Genomic DNA, 23,679 nt, shown 5'->3' with positions numbered 1-23,679 from the left:
CTTGACTGCACTCGATCTCTTACCGTGCATCAATGCAAGGAACTAATCACTCACTAACTGATGTTAGTAACTATATCTGTGAACCATCTGACGAACATGTTATGAGTACATCAACGGTGTGATCCTTCAACGAAGGCCGAAACAATGCTCATAATGGGAGATGCAGTCGACAGCCGTGCATGATGAGAGACGAAATGGTCCATACTGTGGAAGGAAAATTAAGAATAATAGTACGTCAGAACATCTTCACTGATTTCACAGTCACTGCTGACTGATACATCAATGGACAGGCTGAACCTCTGCAGACTGTGCCACCACATAATTCACCATGCAAATACAATGTGCCCTTGGTGGCTCACATTTCTGGATATATTTTCTCTGTAATAAAAAACTGTGTGAAGGAATCAAGGATCACATTGAACGGATGTCTTGTGACGTGCATCCATACCAAATGCAACTAACAAATCGAACAAAAGGAGAAAATAAGATGGATAGAGTGTCTGCCATGTAAGCAGGAGATCCCGGGTTCGAGTCTCGGACGCGGCACGCATTTTCAACTGCCCCCGTTGGTATATATCAACGCCTGTCAGCAGCTAGTGGTATTGATTTAACTGTAATTTCATAGAAGCGCCGTTGTCAGTAACAGGCTTGCCGTAGTGGATACACCGGTTCTCGTGAGATCACCACAGTCAAGAGCTTTTGGGAGTGGCCGGCGCTTGGATGGGTGACCATCCAGACGCCATGCGCTGTTACCATTTTTTGTGGTGCACTCAACCTCGTGACGCCAATTGAGGAGCTACTTGACCAATTAGTAGCGGCTTTGGTCAAGAATACCATCATAACGGCCGGGACAGCGGTGTGCTGACCCCACGCCTGTCCTATCCGAATCGTCCTCTGAGGATGACACGGCGGTCGTATGGTCCAGATAGGCCACTCGTGGCCTGAAGACGGAGGCAAGATATTTTGCTGTTTCAGTTTTTGGATTGTTGTGTAACCGTCACTGACAAAAATTAGCGACACACTGTTATTGAATTTGTAACAAACGACGTCGCGTATTTAGGTATGGTGTGGTTTTTATCAGTGTCATTACTTGTCCCATTATAGACTAACTTCTAAACATTTTATGAACAACGCCCCCCACCCCCTCAAAGTCCGACATACGCCCCTGCCTGCCACTACGATTGTGGCTACTGGTGAACCACATACAGTTGGTGTGGTTGAGGCTGACGCAGATGGGGCTTTTGTTGTTATTGCCAAATGGGTGTTTCGGGACGGAGAGAATATACAGCACATTATGATGATAAGTTGGCAACGAAAGAAAAGGCTGGCAAGTTAAATAGTTGTCAAGATATAAGATGAGAAACGGAAAGACCTATCGTAACTGTGGAAAAGTGGGAAGATCCGAGCTAACGAACATGAGGTATAGGGTTTAAGTAGATTTAAGCGTGCAGTATAGGTACCTACACGTGATTTTTGATGAAGCTATGTTGCTATGAGCCATCGATAATTTAGAGACGAGTCATAGTGTGATGTCACAGAAGACAGCAAATCCTATGACATTGAAGACGGTACTGGCCATGACAGCTTGTGGACAACATCGCGATTAGTGATGACTGGCAGCGGCAAAGACCTGCCAGCTCAGCAGGTAATGAATGGCAATGATGGCTGGAAGCAGCGATGACAAGCAACCGCAGATGAAGATTCTTATGATGACAGACAATGGCAATGCCTTACAATGGAGAAGAAGGACAACTGCAGACAAATGTATGAGGACAGGGAATGACAACGACAGGCTGTGGAAAAGAAACAATGGGAATTAGTAATGATAGTGTAAAAGGCGCTGGGGGCACAGACTACGGTAATGATCGACGATGGCGGTGACTGCGGATTTGCAGGCACAGTCGACTGAAACTGGGAAGGGTAGTGTAGATGGTGACAGTGATGTTGGTACGGGCAGTGACAGGTGCAGGTACAGGTACAGGTGATGGAGATGATGGCAGTGACGACATGGTGAAACCTGTCATCAGCAATGATTGACAGTGGTGATAGGTGGTGACAGATGGGACAGGTGGTAGCGGTGAGTGCTTAGCTTACGACAAGCTAATATAGATGGCGATGCCTTGGTTGGGGTTGTTTGGAGGAAGAGACCAAACAACGAGGTCATCGGGCTCATCGGATCAGAGAATGACGGGGAAGGTAGTCGTCCGTCCGCTTTGAAAGGAACCATCGCAGCAGTTGCCTGGAGAGATTTAGGGAAATCACGGAAAACCTAAATCTGGATGGCTGGACGCGGGTTTGAACCGTCGTCCTCTCGAATGCGAGGCCAGTGGGCTAACCACTGCGCCACCTCGCTCGGTGCGATGCCCGGCAACAGAAATTTCTGTTGACAGGAGGCACAAGACATGATGTTGGCTGCTGGTGGCTATTAGATGCTATGACAGGCACAGACGTTGGGAATTACTAGCCAACTTGATGACTGGCTTTTACAGCATAGCCAGTGGCAATGGTAATGGTTGGAATCGCAGTAAATGGTGACAAGAGACACAAGTGAGTGCACTGAATCACGTCAGTAGTAATGGGATTTGGCATACACCTGTGATGGTGATGACTGGAATCACAAATCATGGAACAAATTATAATGTAGAGTTTAAAGTAAAGGATGAAGATCGAACATGAAAATAGTCCACGTGAGCTGTTTAAGGGATCTTGCTATCAGATTTCGAAGTAATGTGTGGCTTTAAGAGCCCTTTATGCTCTCTCCTCATTGTTGCAACTGTGAGAAGTTGAGCCGCATTCCAAGTCTATGGAATCAGTTACGGTTCTTTTATACCAGTGAGGCCTTCTGCGTTCTGGTAATGGCTGTCATCCATGAGGAATGGCTGATCGTTAGCCGTGATATTGAGATTCTGAGATTCCAACTGTTAATTGCGTCGCGGATCTTGCATATCTGACACGCTACAGACAGCCTTTATTTATTTTTTTTCTAGTGCTGCATATGCAAGGTGACGAAAGTTAATTGGTCAAGGCAGTTCAGTCCACGTTCTGTTTTGGCTTCGGTGTTGTTCAGGATCTGTAAGGGCCAACTGAAGGGTCAACTGCAAGAGTCCATTGTAGGTAAACGGTACAGGGCAAAGGAGACATTTTTCACGATTTTCGTCTTTTACTGAAGATGTAAATAGTCTGGACATGGAATACGTCGGCAGTGAACTGTAGCAGAAAGGGTAGCAGGACAGGATGAGACTACATTTACGTTTTGAGCAGGTTCGCTTGGATGCGTGGGTCCTTGAATAGAAGGAACTGATTCCAAAGTTTCACCATCGCAAAGCTGAGAAAGACATAGTTTGAATCAGTTGGTATCCAGAGCAGTTGATAATAATACGTATTTTTACAACAAAAGCAAAAAAAATCATTGTAACACATACAGTGGTAGTACTCAGGAAAAATGTATGTGTAGAAAACAACATTTTTAAATAACAATAATAGTTTCAAGAATACAGCTGACGGAACTGGGTAAATGACTCAAAGTAGGCACTATACTTATTAGATCAGCGAGCTTTAAATAGCACTTAGAATGACCGTTACATCTGCGGTGGTATACTGTGCGCACTAAATTAAATTTAGCAGCGAACAGTTTTGCACTTAAAGATAAATGGTTCAAATGGCTCTGAGCACTATGGAACTTAATATCTGAGCTCAACAGTCCCATAGAACTTGGAGCTACTTAAACCTAGCTAAGACCATCACACACATCCATGCCCGAGGCAGGATTCGAACCTGCATCGTAGCAGTCGCGCGTTTCGAGACTGAAGTGGCCGAGCGGTTCTAGGCGCTACAGTCTGGAACCGCGCCTCTGCTACGATTGCAGGTTCGAATCCTGCCTCGGGCAAGGATGTGTGTGATGTCCTTAGGTTAGTTAGGTTTAAGTAGTTCTCAGTTCTAGGGGACTGATGACCTCAGCAGTTAAGTCCCATAGTGCTCAGAGCCATTTGAACCATTTTGAAGCCCCTAGAACCGCTCGGCCACACCGACCGGCGCTTAAACATAATATCGAGCACTATATCAGATGGGCAGACTAACTGTACCGACCCATATAGTTCAGCAACCAACACACAGTTTTTAAGCATAACCATTAAACAATGAAATGTCAGACCGAACAATCAGCAAAGATACAAATTGGTATTCGAGTTAAGAGCACTTACCACATTAAAGTAAACAACTGAACGTCAGTTAAGAGCGCTTGCTCTCATGAATTAACAAATTCAAATGCAACTTTTAAAGGGAAAAAATTTAACCAAGATAAGATCGCACGTAGGCCTCAACCACTACGTAGAGTAATCCGATGGGCAACTCTTATCCAGTTTTGTGGTAGCATGATTTTTAAACAATTACTCAGACCATGGGCTCTAGTCTACTAAAATTAAGAAATTGAAATAATCATTTTTTTTACAAACAATGATTGTAAATTAGATAGTAACGGACTTAGTTCTGGACAACTAATTTCTAGCAAATAAACAGTGCCATAAACGTGATCTTCGCGTGCCGAGGATTCTGAGTTAGTATGCATCGTCGTATTACAAGAAGCACACACGACTTAACAGTTTAGTGCACTATCAGCGACTCTAAGTGGTGGAAATGATGAACGGCCGTTAGATAAACATTCTGCTATCGGCAGGGCAATGAGCAGCCTAAGCGAGTCTTCAGTAACATTATGATACAGTAGCTAGTAGGCTAGCACACTGATATTACTCAGCACCTTGACCCACAGGTTTCTACTACGAAATAAAACAAGTTCATTAGTTCACAGAAGTAAAACAAGGTCCTATCGTTGGGAAAACAGGCTCCGATCAAGGTGATTGACAGACAAACAAATCAACTGCCGAGCACCAATCCGTACACAAGGAGATGAAATGGTATTACCCTCAGCACGAAACCGTTACTAGAGTTGCCTGTCATATTACTCTAAGTAGTGGTTAAGGCCTCCGTACACTCTTATCTTGGTTAGATATTACTCTTAAAAAGTTGCCTTTTGAATTTTTTAATTCATAGGAGCCTCAATTTTTTAATTCATGGGAGCCTCATGCTAATTTCCCACACTGGCTCTGGCTACTTATATCCAAACGGCCGACTTCATGCTATCGCCAGCCCTGGTGCACCGCAGACAGTACGAAGTACAAACGGACGTGTCCCCAGTACGTGATTCGACTAGACCACTGCCTATGGAATCCACCTCTGAATTTCACGACCTCGCACCAAGTGCCTGCCCACTCGCACCGCCTAAAACATTTTTCCTCACATGGCACGCTCTCCCTCTAGGTCCCACCCGCCATTACACTCTCTCTGCTAATCGGACGACGGGGCGGAGTCATACACACGTATCATTAGCATCGAACGGGTTACTCACCACTCGCTCTAACCAAACTGTATTCTTGGTCATTAGTCATACGATGATTCCCATACATGAACATACACAGATCAACTAAGGTGCGCGCCGCGCGGGATTAGCCGAGCGGTCTATGGGGCTGCAGTCATGGACTGTGCGGCTGGTCTCGGCGGCGGTTCGAGTCATCCCTCGGGCATGGGTGTGTGTGTTTGTCCTTAGGATAATTTAGGTTAAGTAGTGTGTAAGCTTAGGGAGAGATGACCTTAGCAGTTAAGTCCCATAAGATTTCACACACCTTTGAACATTTGAACTAAGGTGGGGTACGAAGTCCCTACATATTTCAACGATGAAACATCAGCGTGCATAGGAAGACGTAGTGCTGGTTTGAAGTTTCAGCACGCTAATTTTGGGACGCAAGCTACTTTCCGGCCACAGTGTGAAACGTCCCCTTAGAAAAATTAATGAATTACTGTTTTGGAAAAACCCCTTACGTTATTTGATTTTCCAACAGCTCAGCAAAACTGAACGTAATCAGACATTTCTCTCTTTACTTATTCTGATCATCACTGAACTGACACACAGTATATTTAGCGCAACGCAGTCTGACTTTTAATAATCCCTAAAAAAGAATGGCCCTGACTAACATTAACCTATACCTTTCCCAAATCACTTACCTCATAAAAATCTTCATTTCTCGAACTACTGCAATACAGCGAGCGCCAATACTGCCAGCTAAATAAAAGATTCTAACTACTGAAGTCACTAACTACTGATAGGCATAGTTACCAAATGGAAGATTTTGAGATTTTGATAAAGAACAAACAATGTATTTACCTTTATAGTGTTCAAAAGTCATTATATATATATATATATATATATATATATATATATATATATATATATATATATATATATATTCTTAAAATTCTGCCATCTCTCTCCTCACATCCACCACTGCTCACCTCCAACTGCGAAACGCTACGCCCTATTAACAGCCAACTGCCCAACACTACAATAGCATATACTCCAACAATGCAAACCAACCACACTCTTCACACAGCACAGTCAGTGATTTTCATGTAGAGCGCTACATGGCGTTACCAATATAAAAACCTAAACAGTCTACTTACATAGCCCACATGCTCCCCACAAAAAATTTTTACAAATTGTTTTGTGCAGTGCCAATACAGATTTGAAAAAAATTTCATAATTACAGTAACAAAGAAATCAAATGCACACACTCTTGATAAAACGTTGGTCAAAAGCTAAAATTTTCTCACAGTCCATAAAGACAGTCCTGATCATTCATCACAGTATTAATTACAATTTTATGCACAAAGTCTGAGCAGTAAAAGAAAATGCACACGGGAGCAGTGGATTTCCATGCATTCTTGAAGAAGTAGTGTTGTCCTTCCAACAGAAAGATAATGCTGACTCTCGACATGCAGACAGGTAATGGGCCACAACAGAGCAAACCCACAGCAGAGTCAGTCGAAGTTTTGAAGAATATTGGTATGTAGGTCATCACAGAGCACACCCACTGTAGTCCTGGTAGAGATTACGGTATTGGTGGGCCACCAGAGGTGCAGACCCACCGGAGTCCTTGTAGGAATGATGGTATTGGTGGGCCATCAAAGATTCAGACCCACTGTAGTCCTTGTAGAGACGGCCAGGAGCCATCTGTTGCGACTCTGCAGGTGTACAATCACCATCGAAGAGTCTTGTGGACAATATAGCAAGTCCATAAAGCACCACTTGTGCACTCACAAAGTTTTTGGAACTGTCCTTAGAACCAGCAATGCTGTTAACCAGTCCCTTTCTGAATTATTAACACACATGCAAACACTAACAGTCCCAACTTCTCACATATTGTGCATATACTATGACCAACAGAAACGTGTGCAGTGAAATGATGCTTACGAGTTACTTAATTTGATGAACTGGTGTCCATTACAATCTTATAACATGGGAGTACAATTACAAAGATACAGAAAACATCATTGAAACATAATAATACACATAACATTTGTAGTAATACAGGCTTTACAAATGAATAGAAATAGACATATAAATCAGTGTTACAGGAATTATGACATAAGTAAATATATGAAATAATGAGGATAGTTTTCGAAACATTAATTTCACATATGAGCATTGAAACAAAACAGAATTAATAATGTGTAAACATCTTTACAAAGAAAATGACATGTTTTTAATGCAAATTATATTTGAGGATAACAGCATTCCTTATCATAGTGAATGTAGCTTAGTATTAGAAGAGAAAAAAATTCTATGAAACAATACACAGAGACAGGAAGAACACAAATACACAAGGGTACACAAGAACATTGAGGAATAACACAAAAGTACAGAACAGGATTTGTTTTCAGTCTGACATTTGCTACTGTAGTCCAACCAAAAACTTCATTTCATAGGTGTTTCCTGTTATTTCACTTTTTTTTAAATACCTTGTCAATGCTTTTCTTCCAATTCATCACAACTCATTCTCTAATATAGCCTACCCCTTCTTAAGGTAACTTCAATCTACTGAGCTCAGATATATGTACTAAACGATGAGGCAATGCAGCAGCACAAAACAATTAACATAAACAGCAATGGCAAAAAATGCAAATTGGCAAAGCAAGCAGCAATAAATATAAATTAGCAAAGTAAATGCAACGTTATCACTAATATGAGCCAATGTGCAGCAAAAAGAAAAATAAATCAGTAATAAAACTGGCTTAATACAATGTAAAATTCAGTAGAACTATGCCTGGCAAACAACAGCAGCAAATGCTACAATTTATACCTAAACATGACAAAGCTTAAGCAGAAAAAGTATTACAATAAAAATGGCCATGTTTAATACCTATGTCACATCTTAACACTACAGTGATGCATCACAATAGCTTACTCTAGCAGACAAGTTACCAAATCGTTAAAACAATTATTTATTCAGTTCCTGTGAAGTGAAATGTCTTTTTGTGCTCCCTCGTTTTTTTTAATTAGATCATAAAATTGTTTTATCTGTAGGCATAAAATATCTGAATTAGTACATCAATTAAATTTTATTTTAACCAATGCTACAGTGCAGCTAGAAACTAGATATTAAACGAAATGAGCAAATATATACAAAGCAATGTTTGAAACGTCATTCACTAGGCAAATGGCATCTCCAAAGGCAGTAAAAAATCTCTCAACTAGAAAGACAATAGATGTAAAAATGTTTCTCGTCATATCATTAGGCAATTTAGTAAATATCATAAATTAAGAGCTCCACAGTGTAATCATATGTTTTCAAGTTTGGGCGTGTCGTATTTGCGATGCTTTCTGCAAAGACATGTCAATATCGAAGATAATGGCTCCCCTTCTTTTTTCTCCACCTGTGCCTCTGAAAGGCACACATTAATGGCTTTTTTCCAGGTGGCAGTCGCGCATCTGGGTGCTTACAGTGCATTACGTCAAGGTGACCTACCTTCCATACCAAAATATTTACATCAGTTTTCCGCTACAGTGACAGTTTGATACAAATAAAATTTCACAGGTCGAAATATTTGCGTTACAAATCTGTAGAAACAAAATCTTATAAATATAACAGTGTCGAAAAAGTTGTCGCCGGCATTGTGATACATTCATGCATTTACACACATTTCATAACTCTTAAAGTATGATTCTTGGATTCCAACATCCTTTTTCACAAGTCAGAGTCCCTAACCACTGCTCATTGTTCCTTATCTTATTACACATATACATATTCGTCGACACTTTTTCAATATTTCATCATAATAAATACATAGCATAATCAAATTCCTCAATAGCATCCGCTTATTGATCATGAACATACCTCAACAGCGTTATACACATTGTCATCGTAATAATAACATCATAAAAATTCACCCAAATCTCAAAAACGTTGTAGCTTTCCGCAATAATTTCGAAACATAAAAAATTCTCTGCTCATTTCAATAGTGTCATCTACCTCAATCGTACTTTAAAAATCGTAATCCCATACCAAATATATCATTCAAAGCTCTCATAATATCACAATAGTTCAGTAAAAAATATGAACAGTTCACAAAGTACAGACAAAATACAATTTCGTAGGTGTGAAGTTATCCAACTGTGTAATTGCATAAACATGTGTCACTGACGTAGTAAAAATAAAGTTTGTTTCTCTGTTAAATAATCAGATATCTGTGTAATTCTGTGTTAGAGAAATATGGTACCGATGTGTAAAGTTGTATAAGCTAGGTCTCCTTGTGCTTGCCAAACGCATGGTACACAAAGTTGGCGTGTACCCCCCTGAGGATTAATGTAATTATACCCTCAGGTGTTACAGATTACAGCAATGGAATGAAATGTATCACGGAAAACCTTTATATCATTGTAATTAAAAAATCTTTAAACATAAATGTTTTAAGTACAAAATCAATCAGTCAGGTACGTGTACTGTAGCGCTAAACTGTGCATCTTGTTATCAGAAGATTCCAGATTCGAATCCTTGCAGGGTCTCCATATGAAACGTCCCCTTAGAAAAATTATACATGAGTGTGCTTAAACTGACACACAATATTTTTAGCGCAACGCAGTCTGACTTTTAATAATCCCTACAAAAGAATGGCCCTGACTAACAATAACCTATACCTTTCACATAACACTTACCTCACAAAAATCTTCGTTACTCGAACTACTGCAATACAGCGAGCACCACTACTGCCAGCTAAATAAAAGACTCAAACTACTGAAGGCACTAACTACTGATAGGTATAGTTAGCAAATGAAAGATTTTGGTAGAGAACAAACAATGTATTTACCTTAACAGTGTTCAAAAGTCATTATATAAGTTCATGACATACAGTCTTACAAATTTACTGTCTCTGATGGATACACGTCCAGATCATCCCCTCTCTAAACTCCGCCATTTCTCTCCCCTCATCCACCACTGCTGGCGGCTCACTTCCAACTGCGCAACGCTACGTGCTGTTAACATCCAGCTGCCCAACACTACGATACAGAATATTAAAACAATACTGACCAGCCTCAGACTGCACACAGCACAGTCAGTGATTTTCATATAGAGCGCTACATGTCGTTACCAATATAAAAAACTAAACAGCCTACTTACAATACATACCTATCATTAGCATCGAATGGGTTACTCACCACTCGTTCTAACCAGTGCATTGAAACTCTATTCTTGTTCTTTAGGCATACGATGATTCCCATACATGAACATATGCAGATCGAATAAGGTGCGGCACAGAGTCGCTACATGTTTCAACGATGAAACATCAGTGTGCATAGGAAGACATAGTGTTGGTTTGAAGTGTCAGCACATTAATTTTGGGAGAGAAGCTACTTTCTGGGCACAGTGCTCAACATGACGAGTAAGTCGTGGAAAGATTACATTTAAAAATGGAATCGTCGACTAACTGGCCACGTGACAATAGACTGACACAATATTTATGCTACACTGACACCGATAGTCTACTGTAGAAGTACTGTTTACGCTGTACTGCAGCCGTTCGTGTAAATTATCCTAGCGTCGCCTGGTTTTGTGTGTGTTGCAGTTGCTGGCCGTTGCATTGCTGCTGTCAACGGTCCAAGCAGGCTACAAACGCACCAGGTAAGCCTCAACTGCCTAAAACGTTTTGACATATACCTACTTACATGTGTCGCGCTTACGTACCAACAAGTGAAGTTGAACCGATCATTTTACGGGTATTTTGCGATGCAGAAACTAAAGCAATACCTAGAATCTCAGGCAAACAAATGCTAACAGGCTTTTTAAAATTTGTTCTAAACCTTGCAAGGTCGTCCTGCACACCAAGGGCCAAATACACTGATCAGTCAGAACGCTATAACCACTGACCTACTATAGCAGCGTCAACTGGCAAGGAATGATTCCTAGCTAGACACACGCACTGTGCGTGTAGTATCAGTAAGCGTGTTGTCCCTGTGTAGAGTGCCATCTAACTGAGTTTGACCGAGGACAGATTATGATGGCCCGGACGTTCTGCACGAGCGCTGCGGAAACTGCACGACTTGTCGGGTATTTGAGGAGTGCTGTGGTGAGTGTCTTCCGCACGTGACGAAACAAAGTTTAAATCACGTCCAGACGTCGTGATGCTGTGCGGCCACCCTTCATTACAGATATCGACGTCGCAGGCTGGGCACACTGGTGAAACAGGACAGGCGGTGAACTGTGGCGGAGATAACAGACTTTTATGCTGGGCAGAGTACAAGCATGTCTGAACACTTCTAACGATGAGCCTCCGCAGCCGACAATCCATGCATGTGCCAATGTAAAAACCATGACATCTGCAGCTGCAACTGAAATTGTCTGATGAATCCCCGATATTTTTTTCATCAGGCTGATTGGAGGGTGTGAATCCGTCATTTTCCAGGGCAGCAGCTCCTTGATCCCTGTACTGTTAGACGGAGACAAGCTGGCGGCGGCTCCTTTATACGCTGGGGAGCATTCGCATGTGCAACCATGGGTCCAGCTGAGCTCCTGAAAGGCACCATGAAGGCCAACGAGTGTCGTACATTAGTTGCAGATCATGTACTTTCCTTCATGGCGATCATGTTTCCCGACAGCACTGGCGTTTTTCAACACGATTATGCAACCTGTCACAAGACCCGGTATATGACGGACTGGTTCGAGGTACACAGTACCGAGTTCCAATTGATGTGCTGGCCTCCCAACTTGCCAGACCTGAATCCGATCGAACATATGTGGGATTTGATTTAACGTGGCGTCAGAGCTCATCGCCCACGCCCCGGAATTTACGGGAATTAGGTGACTTATGTGTGCAGATGTGGTACCAGCTCCCTCCAGCGACCTACGAAGGCCTCAGTGCTTCCATGCCACGAAGCATCACCGCTACTATCCGTGACAAAGGATATTAGGTAGGTGGTCACAACGTTCTCGCTGATCAGTGTATATGCACAACGATAAACAATCGTGGATTGAATTTTAAAACTGTGAACGTGTGGTTATCACTATGCATTTTGCCAGATGATGATGTAAAGTTTCCGAAAAATTCGCAGAATCATATAAATATTTTCCCAGCGGCTTTTGCTTGCTTTTATTATTCCGTACCTCAATCGGAACCATTATATTTGTTACCTGCTTGTCTACCTGTCTGTCCGTTGTTAAGATCCCTTGTTTTCAGGAACGGGTTAAAGTATAAAGTTGAAGTTAATGTGAAATACTAAGGCCTACTGTCCCTTGGCTGCGTAAAAAATTTAAGCCTCTCAGTCAATAGCCGGCCGGAGTGGCCATACGGTTCTAGGCGGTACCGTCTGAAGCCGAGCGACCGCTACGGTCGCAGGTTCCAATCCTGCTTCGGGCATGGATGTGTGTGATGTCTTTAGGTTAGTTAGGTTTAATTAGTTCTAAGTTCTAGGCGACTGATAACTTCAGAAGTTAAGTCGCATAGTGCTCAGAGCCATTTGAACCATTCTAAGTCCACGCAGTCGAGAGATACGGCCATTTACGTAACATACTTTGATAACAGCAAAATCATTTACCAAAACCTGTAGAAGAACTGTGTAAGTATATAACTAAATTTCTATGGGACACTCAAAGCGCGACTCGTGCTCTTACCTACCCGCCATTGTACGGTTTTTTATTTACAACAAAATATGTCGAGCACGATTTTCGGAAGATTTTATCAAATTTTAACGTTTGCAGCTCTCGTAATTTCTACTCGGCTACTACGCAAAAACGATCTCAACTAAAATTTAACGAAAATCTTTCTTCTTTTCCAGGAAGAAGATAATCATATACGTACCAGAAGTAACTAAAGTCATCCATTATAAACACGTGGCGAAGGTCGTGGTTCCACAAATAATTTACAAAGACTTCAAACCTAGCAAGGACTACGGGGTGGGATTGCATGGTGACTACGCCCCGTATGCCTTCGAGCACGTGGGGAAAGGCTACGGAGGCTACCATCATGATGGGGCAGGCTTCAGTGCTATCGACTACGGCGGGAAAGGTTACGCCGGCTTCTCGCACGAGAAGGGAGACTTCTACGGGTCCGCGGCCGGCCACAGCGACGGCCACGGTGGCAGTTACGGGGCTGGTCCCCACGGCAGCGACTGGAAGGGCGACGTGGGAGCCAGCGCCTACAGTGCCCACCACCCGCAGTACACCCGCGCTCCAGCGGCGCAGCAGGCGCGACACAGAGAGGTGGTCGTGAGGTACGGTCAGGCGCCCAAACAAACGCCCACGCACAATGGATGGAGCAGCGCCGCCTCCGCCACAGGTAGGCACAAGCGCTTCCTCGCACTTACCTAACCACAGAACAACACGTACATGCTCTAGGCAAAGACAAGTTGCAACAGAGAATAACAAGAATGAAAGCCCAAAAACGCTCTAAAAAGTGCGTAAGGCAGGGGGATGAGGCATATTCCTTGCCATATTACAACGAATAATTATAACGTTTTAATAATTATCTTGAAAAAATCAATTTAAAGGAAAATTTTATCGTGAGATAACGTAATTACGTTATTCAAGTTGACATGTCTTCAACAAGCTTCCTTCTTCGTCAGTCTATAAATCCTTTGACTAAAAAGTAGAAAGCAATAGTGAGACATCCCAGAATGAGATTTTCACTCTGCAGAGCAGTGTGCGCTGATATGAAACTTCCTGGCAGATTAAAAATGTGTGCCGGACCGAGACTCGAACTTTGGACCTTTGCCTTTCGCGGGCAAGTTGGTAGAGCACTTGCCGCGAAAGGCAAAGGTACCGAGTTCGAGACTCGGTCCGGCACACATTTTTAATCTGCCAGGAAGTTTCAATAGTGAGAGAATCTGGCATCAGTATTAGACACTGTCGCGAATAGAAGAAGTTCTGGAGACTTGAAATACACATCGTATTAGGATTGTATTATTTTAATATCTCACCCGTTCTAGCCCTATCTTCACAACCACTTTACATCTCCTTTTTTCTTATTTCCTTTCTCACACATAAATAGTCCTCAGGGAATTTATTTACTGACATAGACTTGTGCAGCAGGCGCAACTGCTAGTATCTTTTGGATTTATACCCCCCTTTTTTTAAATTCTTTGTTGCTTACCCTGTCGTACAGTTTTCACCCTCCACAGCTTCCACTACGACTTTGGAAGGTATTCTCAGCATGTAGAATCGCATACGCTTCGATGCGTGAGTCATTGAACTGATTATGTGGTAGTTGTGAAAATTGTCTACCCTTACTATGGGGAATGTGTGGATGATATTTTTCCTGAAGTCTGGTAATATGTCTCCAGACACTAACTTGAGTAACTGCTTGGTTACCCCTGATCCCAATTACTGCAGGCATTCAAACTAAATGTTGTGCCAAAGACCTTGCCACAGTGGTCACAAAGGTTCCTGTCAGATCACCAGAGTTAAACACTGTCGGACTTGGCTAGTACTTGGACAAATGACCATCCTGGTCTGTCAAATGCTGTTGGCAAAAAGGGTGTGTTCAACCCTTGTGAGTCCAACTGAGCCTACTGAGGAACTGCTTGAATGAAAAGCAGCGGCTGTGGTTACAAAAAGTGACAAAGGCAGGGAGAGCCAGGTGCCGACCACATGCCAAATGCCCCTGCATATCTGCAGTGACATAGTGACATCTATGGGCTGCTGATGAAACAGCTTTTGGTCGGTACCGTGGAGCCTTCAAGGCCTGTTGGGACAGTGTTTAGTTTAAAGGAAGGTTGTCCATCCCTTCTACCTTAATTGGTGGCTAGTCTCTGAAAGCTCTGTTAAACACTATGCTGTATCCCTCTGCCTTCCATATCGACTACAGTTTCTTTTTGAATCACGCATCAGACAAGTCCTTCCCATCGTAGATGCCGTCAATGTACTTCATCCACCTATATACACTCTCCTTGTAAGGTAGCACGGTCTCGTGACCTTAATTTCTTACATATTCCGTCCTCACAATCGTATTCTGCACGTCAAGACACTTCATTCGAACCAAAACTCGATAAGGTAGAGTCAGTTTTGTATGAATTCATGTGATATGAAAATCTAATAAGGAAATTACAAGTGCGCACTGAGGTTGAAAAAGTCGAGGCAGGCGTAGACAGCATGACGGCCACAGCAATTTTCGTTCTAAGAGGCAACCAGCCCGCTGGGAGGCCCGTCCCTTCAGAGGGGTGAGTCGACACACACCTACTTCAGCCAGAGCGACCGCCCAGAGAGAGGACAGCTTTTGCCAGAGCGAAGGGATAACGACCCCTGTGTTCGACTTAAAAGCAAATTCCGCTACATTGTGTGGGAGCACCCAGAAAATGTATTTTTTTATGGACCGACTGCGTAGTTATGGAGTTCTCACAGGAGGACAGTATACACCTAATGGAGATACTACATATTTCAACATAGGTCGACTTCAACGAAACGTCATTCTCCTGTTTAAAAGAGCAGCGCTGATTGGCGGAATATTTCTGACTCAAAGAGCCAGAGGAGTGAGGGAAGACAGCGAATGATATACCCTTGCAATTTTTCCAGAAGAAGGCGCTGTTGCATTGTCGCTCTTGGAGCGGGAACACGTAACGAGAGCAAGTGCGCTCGTACATGTACGCAAAGAGCGAGGAACAAAGTCTCTACACAGTACTTCACTGGGAGAGCACCTCTGTTGTTAGCGAATCGGAGTGATACTCTATATTGAGTAGGTCGCTATTAAGCATTGTTCACTGTGTTGGCCGCCACACTTATTGTGTGGTGTGAACACAGACAGAGTACTAGTTAAACGCCTGTGAGTGAATATGGAGAGGCATCGCGGTGGACTGGTTATCTGACTAGTGTACCAAGGCAATACTTAGACTAGCGGCATATACGAGTCCTTGACATCGTCAAGGCGTAGGGAGAGTTTGAGTGGCAAAGTTCAATCCAGACAGAAAGAGGTAGTTGTGTTATTTGTCAGCAGCGAGCGATGCAGGCAGCAGTCATCGCAGCTCACAGTATTGTGCACTACAGCATATGTGAGCCCCATCTTGCCTCCCTAACAGTACACTCCATTACATTTCTCATGTGACAGCATTAACTGTACCTACAAAAGTTATTCAGGTTGTATAGGCGCGGCTCCCAGCCATTCTGCCAAGTAAATAACATTCTTAAAGAAAAGGGGGAAAAGAACCTTTCCATACTTTGTAAAATAATAGCATTCCTGCCCATAAGAGGCAATCTACTGTTCCGAAAATAACCTGGAAATTTATTAGTTTATAAGAAAAAGTTTCACTTGATTTCTCAGAATTTTTTTTTGCAATAAATAATATTTTTCGTTCACTTAATGTTTTTCTTACACTAACTAGCAATGCTCCAGTACCCAAGAATTCCACTAGTTATGTAAGACTATAGAATATTTTTGTGCCTTTTCCTTACAGCGGATGACTCCAGAAGATATTTGTTGTTGAATGTTTTTCAAAGCAGTTCTTGTTGGTACATTAGGAGCGTCTGTCTGACTTATGTAGTAGTGTGAAGTGGAAATTGTTTCTTGCAGGAGCCAAAGGGTACTTGTTGGATCAATCCATTGCGCAACTTGACAAAATAAAACCCACACACTCACATCCTCTGTGCTTAACTGTGCAGTTGCCTTCGCACACTACTGCTAAAGCCCCAACTTTTAATTTCACCGAAGGTTTTCGTATGATAAATCAGTTCTTCCGAATACCATCCCTCTTCAGGTCCTCACATTTTCCCTGCAGCCATTTTGCCTTGGTTTCGTGGAAATTCCTATTCATTTGCTTCATAAGTGACTTATATCTCTGTATCCTGAGTTTTCCTTAGCATTTTTGTACTTTTTTCTATTGTAGATCAATTGAAGTACTTCTTCTGTTATCCAATTTCTTGTAGCTATGCTCACTGAGTTTTTACAGACTGATGAGATTGAAAATATCCGCTTAAAGTTGTGGTTTTTGTTTATTATAAACTAGATCGGTTCTGGGAAACAACATTCCCATCTCCAGGTGTGAAAATTTAGTAGCACACCTGAAGATGGGTATTTTCCCAAAACCAGTCGTGTTTATAATAAAATAAATTCACATCTGAAGCGGATATTTTCAGTCTCACCATACAGCTCAGTCGCGCAATTTTCTGTTAGCAAAATTCTGTGCTCGTCACTGATGCCAGTCCGTTCTTAACTGAAGTGTCTGCTGTTGTAGTAATCGTGGGAGTATCTATAGCCTCTCCATTCGCGTCTCGTCATTTCTCAGTACTTCAGTATCTTGCTTCTTTCCCTATTGAGTCTTCTGGACGAGTCTATTAAACTTCATTGTACTCGACATAATTACTAAATTATCTAATGTCGAAATGTCTGATCATAATGTAATCCAGTTGGAATCTTCTCGTATGTCCAGTTTTTCCAAGTATACCTCCTCCCATTTTGTATCGTATTTGCTATTTCCAAATGATATTTATTTTAGCACTCAGTTAGTCCATCTCCTCTCTCATTCCTACTGTCAGGTCCGTATTCTCTTGTAAGTCTTTCTTCTGTTCCTTCCCCTGCTACCGTGTTCCTTTTCTTCATTTTTACCTCCGCTTTGGTAGTACTGTTGCAGACAACTCAATGGGAGACCATAATCTTTTACCAATGGAGAGATCAGTACGACACTTTCCAAATTACAGGCCACATGTGATGTGGGTACCAATTGCTATTAAGTTGGAGGCTACCATTGTCTTCTACTTATACGTCCCTTAGAAAAATTATAAATGACTGTGCTGATAAACCTCTTCCGATATTTGATTTTCAAACAGCTCAGCAAAACTGAACGTATTCCGACATTTATCTCTTTACTTATTCTGATCATCAGTAAACTGACACACTTCCAATAATCCCTACAAAAGAATGGTCCTGACTAATATTACCCTATAACTTTCATGAATCACTTACCTCACAAAAATCTTCGTTACTCGAACTACTGCAATACAGCAAGCGCCTATACTGCCAGCTAAATAAAAGATTCTAATTACTGAAGGCACTAACTACTGATAGGCATAGTGAGCAAGTGAAAGATTTTGATAGAGAAAAAAAATGTATTTACCTTAATAATGTTCAAAAGTCATCATATATGTGTTCATGACACCCAGTCTTACAAATTTCCTTTTTCTGACGGACACCCTTCCAGATCGTCCGCTATCAAAACTCTTTCATCTTTCTCCCTACACCCACAACTGCTGGCGGCTGACCTCCAACTGCCCAACGCTATACAAGCGAATATTCCAACAATGAGTCCAACCAGCCAGAGACTACACACAGCACAGTCAGTGATTTTTCATACAGAGCGCTACGTGGCGTTACCAAAATAACACCTGAACAGCCCACTTACACTACATTTTCATGCCGTTAACTATGCGTCCGCAGCTCGTGGTCATGCGGTAGCGTTCTCCCTTCCCGTGTCCGGGTTCCCGGGTTCGATTCCCTGCAGGGTCAGGGATTTTCTCAGCCTCGCGATGACTGGGTGTTGTGTGATGTCCTTAGGTTAGTTAGGTTTAAGTAGTTCTAAGGTCTAGGGGACTGATGACCATAGATGTTAAGTGCCATAGTGCTCAAGCCATTTGAACCATTTTCTAGCTGTTAACGAAAACCTGCCTTTTAGAGGTAGTTTTCCGTCCCTAATGTACGAAAGTATCCAGAAACTGTTTCTGCTCTTCCGATCTCTTCGACAAGACTGTAGGCAGAACGAGGCTGACTCTTATACCGGAAGTCTTCGGTCGCCACTATTGACGGTTTTTATTGGAATTTTAAGCAGTGCATGGGACGACATTTCACAGGTCAATGAAGCAAGGCTGAGTTATTGGCATAACATCCGAAATTAGCAAACAGGTAAAATAAACATTAATTGTTGTCGAGGGCAGATGTGTTGACATTTTTCAAAATTTAGGCGACTGTAGTTACTGCTATATTTGAAGTGTTTTCATAAGCAGGAGAATACTATCTGGGAAATGATGTTTCTCTGGAATCCGTTATTAAATAAAGTTATATAATAATGCTTACAATAAAAAACAAAATTGCCGTCTGCTGTGTTTGCATGTGTACGAGTAATAAGAGATAGAATAAATAAATAAACATGTGTCCACAGGTGGAGTGGCAGTGAGGCAACACGTGCCCCGGACCGCGGCGTCCGCTGCAAGTGGCGTGGGTGGTGCAGGCGGCGGCTGGGTGTCCGTGGGCGACTTAGAGGTTGCGCGCGGCCGTGATGTCCTACTCGGCGCCTGACGTGATCTCAGCAGGTACAGTCGCACACACTCCGTTTCTTCACACGTCTGCGCACTTTTCTCTTAGTCTAATCGCTAGAAATACGTTAACAACTGCACTTTGTGGGGTAATTGGTTATATGCAAAGTGATATCGATGTGCGGTTTTCACATAATACACTCCTGGATATTGAAATAAGAACACCGTGAATTCATTGTCCCAGGAAGGGGAAACTTTATTGACACATTCCTGGGGTCAGATACATCACATGATCACACTGCCAGAACCACAGGCACATAGACACATGCAACAGAGCATGCACAATGTCGGCACTAGTACAGTGTATATCCACCTTTCGCAGCAATGCAGGCTGCTATTCTCCCATGGAGACGATCGTAGAGACGCTGGATGTAGTCCTGTGGAACGGCTTGCCATGCCATTTCCACCTGACGCCTCAGTTGGACCAGCGTTCGTGCTGGACGTGCAGACCGCGTGAGACGACGCTTCATCCAGTCCCAAACATGCTCAATGGGGGACAGATCCGGAGATCTTGCTGGCCAGGGTGGTTGACTTACAACTTCTAGAGCACGTTGGGTGGCACGGGATACATGCGGACGTGCATTGTCCTGTTGGAACAGCAAGTTCCCTTGCCGGTCTAGGAATGGTAGAACGATGGGTTCGATGACGGCTTGGATGTACCGTGCACTATTCAGTGTCCCCTCGACGATCACCAGAGGTGTACGGCCAGTGTAGGAGATCGCTCCCCACACCATGATGCCGGGTGTTGGCCCTGTGTGCCTCGGTCGTATGCAGTCCTGATTGTGGTGCTCACCTGCACGGCGCCAAACACGCATACGACCATCATTGGCACCAAGGCAGAAGCGACTCTCATCGCTGAAGACGACACGTCTCCATTCGTCCCTCCATTCACGCCTGTCGCGACACCACTGGAGGCGGCCTGCACGATGTTGGGGCGTGAGCGGAAGACGGCCTAACGGTGTGCGGGACCGTAGCCCAGCTTCATGGAGACGGTTGCGAATGGTCCTCGCCGATACCCCAGGAGCAACAGTGTCCCTAATTTGCTGGGAAGTGGCGGTGCGGTCCCCTACGGCAATGCGTAGGATCCTACGGTCTTGGCGTGCATCCGTGCGTCGCTGCGGTCCGGTCCCAGGTCGACGGGCACGTGCACCTTCCGCCGACCATTGGCGACAACATCGATGTACTGTGGAGACCTCACGCCCCACGTGTTGAGCAATTCGGCGGTACGTCCACCCGGCCTCCCGCATGCCCACTATACGCCCTCGCTCAAAGTCCGTCAACTGCACATACGGGTCACGTCCACGCTGTCGCGGCATGCTACCAGTGTTAAAGACTGCGATAGAGCTCCGTATGCCACGGCAAACTGGCTGACACTGACGGCGGCGGTGCACAAATGCTGTGCAGCTAGCGCCATTCGACGGCCAACACCGCGGTTCCTGGTGTGTCCGCTGTGCCGTGCGTGTGATCATCGCTTGTACAGCCCTCTCCCAGTGTCCGGAGCAAGTATGGTGGGTCTGACACACCGGTGTCAATGTGTTCTTTTTTCCATTTCCAGGGGTGTATATTGGTATTACTAACAAGAATTCTTTACAGATGAATGGAAAAACTGGTAGAAGCCGACCTCAGGGAAGATCAGTTTGGATTCCGTAGAATTACTGGAACACGTGAGGCAATACTGACCTTACGACTTACCTTAGAAGAAAGATTAAGGAAATGCAAACCTACGTTTCTAGCATTTGTAGACTTAGAGAAAGCTTTTGACAATGTTGACTGGAATACTCTCTTTCAAATTCTGAAGGTGGCAGGGGTAAAATACAGGGAGCGAAAGGCTGTTCACAATTTGTACAGAAACCAGGTGGCAGTTATAAGAGTCGAGGGGCATGAAAGGGAAGCAGCGGTTGGGAACGGAGTGAGACAGGGTTGTAGCCTGTCCCCAATGTTATTCAATCCGTATATTGAGCAAGCCGTAAAGGAAACAAAAGAAAAATTCGGAGTAGGTATTAAAATCCATGGAGAATAAATAAAAACTTTGAGGTTCGCCGATGACATTGTAGTTGTGTCAGAGACAGCAAAGGACTTGGAAGAGCAGTTGAACGGATTGGACAGTGTTTTGAAAGGAGGATATAAGACGAACATCAACAAAAGCAAAACAAGGCTAATGGAATGTAGTCAAATTAAGTCGGGTGATGCTGAGGGAATTAGATTAGGAAACGGTTCAAATGGCTCTGAGCACTAAGGGACTCAACTGCTGTGGTCATTAGTCCCCTAGAACTTAAAACTACTTAAACCTAACTAACCTAAGGACATCACACACATCCATGCCCGAGGAAGGATTCGAACCTGCGACCGTGGGAGTGATTAGGAAATGAGACACTTAAAGTAGTAAAGGAGTTTTGCTATTTGGGGAGCAAAATAACTGATGATGGTCGAAGTAGAGAGGATATAAAATGTAGACTGGCAATGGCAAGCAAAGCGTTTCTGAAGAAGAGAAATTTGTTAACATCGAGTATAGATCTAAGTGTCAGGTTTTCTGAAAGTATTTGTATGAAGTGTACCCATTTATGGAAGTGAAACATGGATGATAAATAGTTTGGACAAGAAGAGAATTGAAGCTTTAGAAATGTGATGCTACAGAAGAATTCTGAAGATTAGATGGGCAGATGACATAACTAATGAGGAAGTATTGAATAGGATTGGGGAGAAAAGAGGTTGGTGGCACAACTTGACTAGAAGAAGGGATCGCTTGGTAGGACATGTTCTGAGGCATCAATGAATGAGCAATTTAGTATTGGAGGGTAGCGTGGAGGGTAAAAATCGTAGAGGGAGACCAAGAGATGAATACATTAATCAGATTCAGAAGGATGTAGGTTGCAGTAGGTACTGTGAGATGAAGAAGCTTGCGCAGGATATAGTAGCATGGAGAGCTGCATCAAACCAGTCTCAGGAATGAAGACCACAACAACAACATATTGGTATTCAGTGACTCATATTCTTAGCCAATCAACATATTGTAATGATACTTAAAAAGTGAATTTTTTGTGTCAACACACACTTTTTAAATGGAACAATGCTTATTGACAATAACACACTATGAGTAGGGTAAATTAGAATATAATAATAATATCGTGTGACGAGGGCCTCCCGTCGGTTAGACCGTCCGCCTGGTGCAAGTCTTTCGATTTGAATATGAGTGGTATTTGTTGGTGGATTCTAGTGCGCCGAACGGGGTGGCCCAGCGGTTTTAGGCGCTACAGTCTGGAACCACACTACCGCTACGGTCGCAGGTTCGTATCCTGCCTCGGACATTGATGTGTGGATTGTCTTTAAGTTCTTTAAAGACCTTAGAAGTTAAGTCCCATAGTGCTCAGAGCCATTTGAATCATAGCGTCTGTAGCATGGAGGAAAACAATTCTGCTGCTGCTGCTGTAGCTCCTGGCGAAGTTTCACCTCATGATGTCTTTTAAAATATCCTGTGTGATCCCGGGAGTTACTTCAGCTGTACAGAGTGATGTAATTTCCTTATGATCCAAACAATTCCTGCAACTGTCACCTACTTCTTGCTTCTTCGGGATAACCATCCGGTAGTTAAGCACACAGAATGCAGATTAAGCGGTTGTCTGTACCTTAAATTTGACTTTTTCCTCTCTGAGGTCGTTCGCTTTTTTTCTTTTTTTGTGCTGTTGTTTCCTAATCCAGATTATAACCTTCGTGTCAAATATTTCGGTTTTAGAGAGCGAGACTATTCCAGACGTTTCATCCACTTTAAGCTATGTGTAAGTAAAGTCTGCTCGTATCATTGCTTTGTAGTGTGGCTGACTGCTGTTTTGAGAAACTGTTCGCGATCCCAAAACTGCCTTCGATTCATCCCGTTCTATTTTCATGTTTTATTTTCTTTCATCGCTTAAAGTACAAATTTCGAGATATTCCGTGCTACCTGTCACTGACATATATTTCAAATTGAGCAAATAAACTGAATATTAACTGATCCGACTACGTAACCACAAACCGACTTTTTGGTTATTTGGCTAAAAGAAAGGAAGGAATGGAATACTCACAGCAGACGGTCGAT

General features: G+C 43.1%; 1 protein-coding gene across 1 annotated transcript in view; it reads left to right on the top strand.

Moving 5' to 3' along the window:
• The window catches only part of LOC126267446 (heterogeneous nuclear ribonucleoprotein A3 homolog 2-like), a 54,419-nt gene that overhangs the window by 4,754 nt on the left and 25,986 nt on the right, over positions 1 to 23,679 (top strand). Inside the window, exons 2-4 of the mRNA XM_049972715.1 lie at positions 10,951 to 11,006; positions 13,157 to 13,656; positions 19,457 to 19,607. Coding sequence (XP_049828672.1) covers positions 10,951 to 11,006; positions 13,157 to 13,656; positions 19,457 to 19,593 — 693 coding nt within the window. The 3' untranslated portion in view covers positions 19,594 to 19,607. The remainder of the gene's footprint in view (positions 1 to 10,950; positions 11,007 to 13,156; positions 13,657 to 19,456; positions 19,608 to 23,679) is intronic.

Source organism: Schistocerca gregaria, chromosome 4, assembly GCF_023897955.1.
Source record: "Schistocerca gregaria isolate iqSchGreg1 chromosome 4, iqSchGreg1.2, whole genome shotgun sequence".
Lineage (NCBI taxonomy): Eukaryota > Metazoa > Arthropoda > Insecta > Orthoptera > Acrididae > Schistocerca > Schistocerca gregaria.
This window is presented reverse-complemented; position numbering and strand designations above follow the sequence as displayed.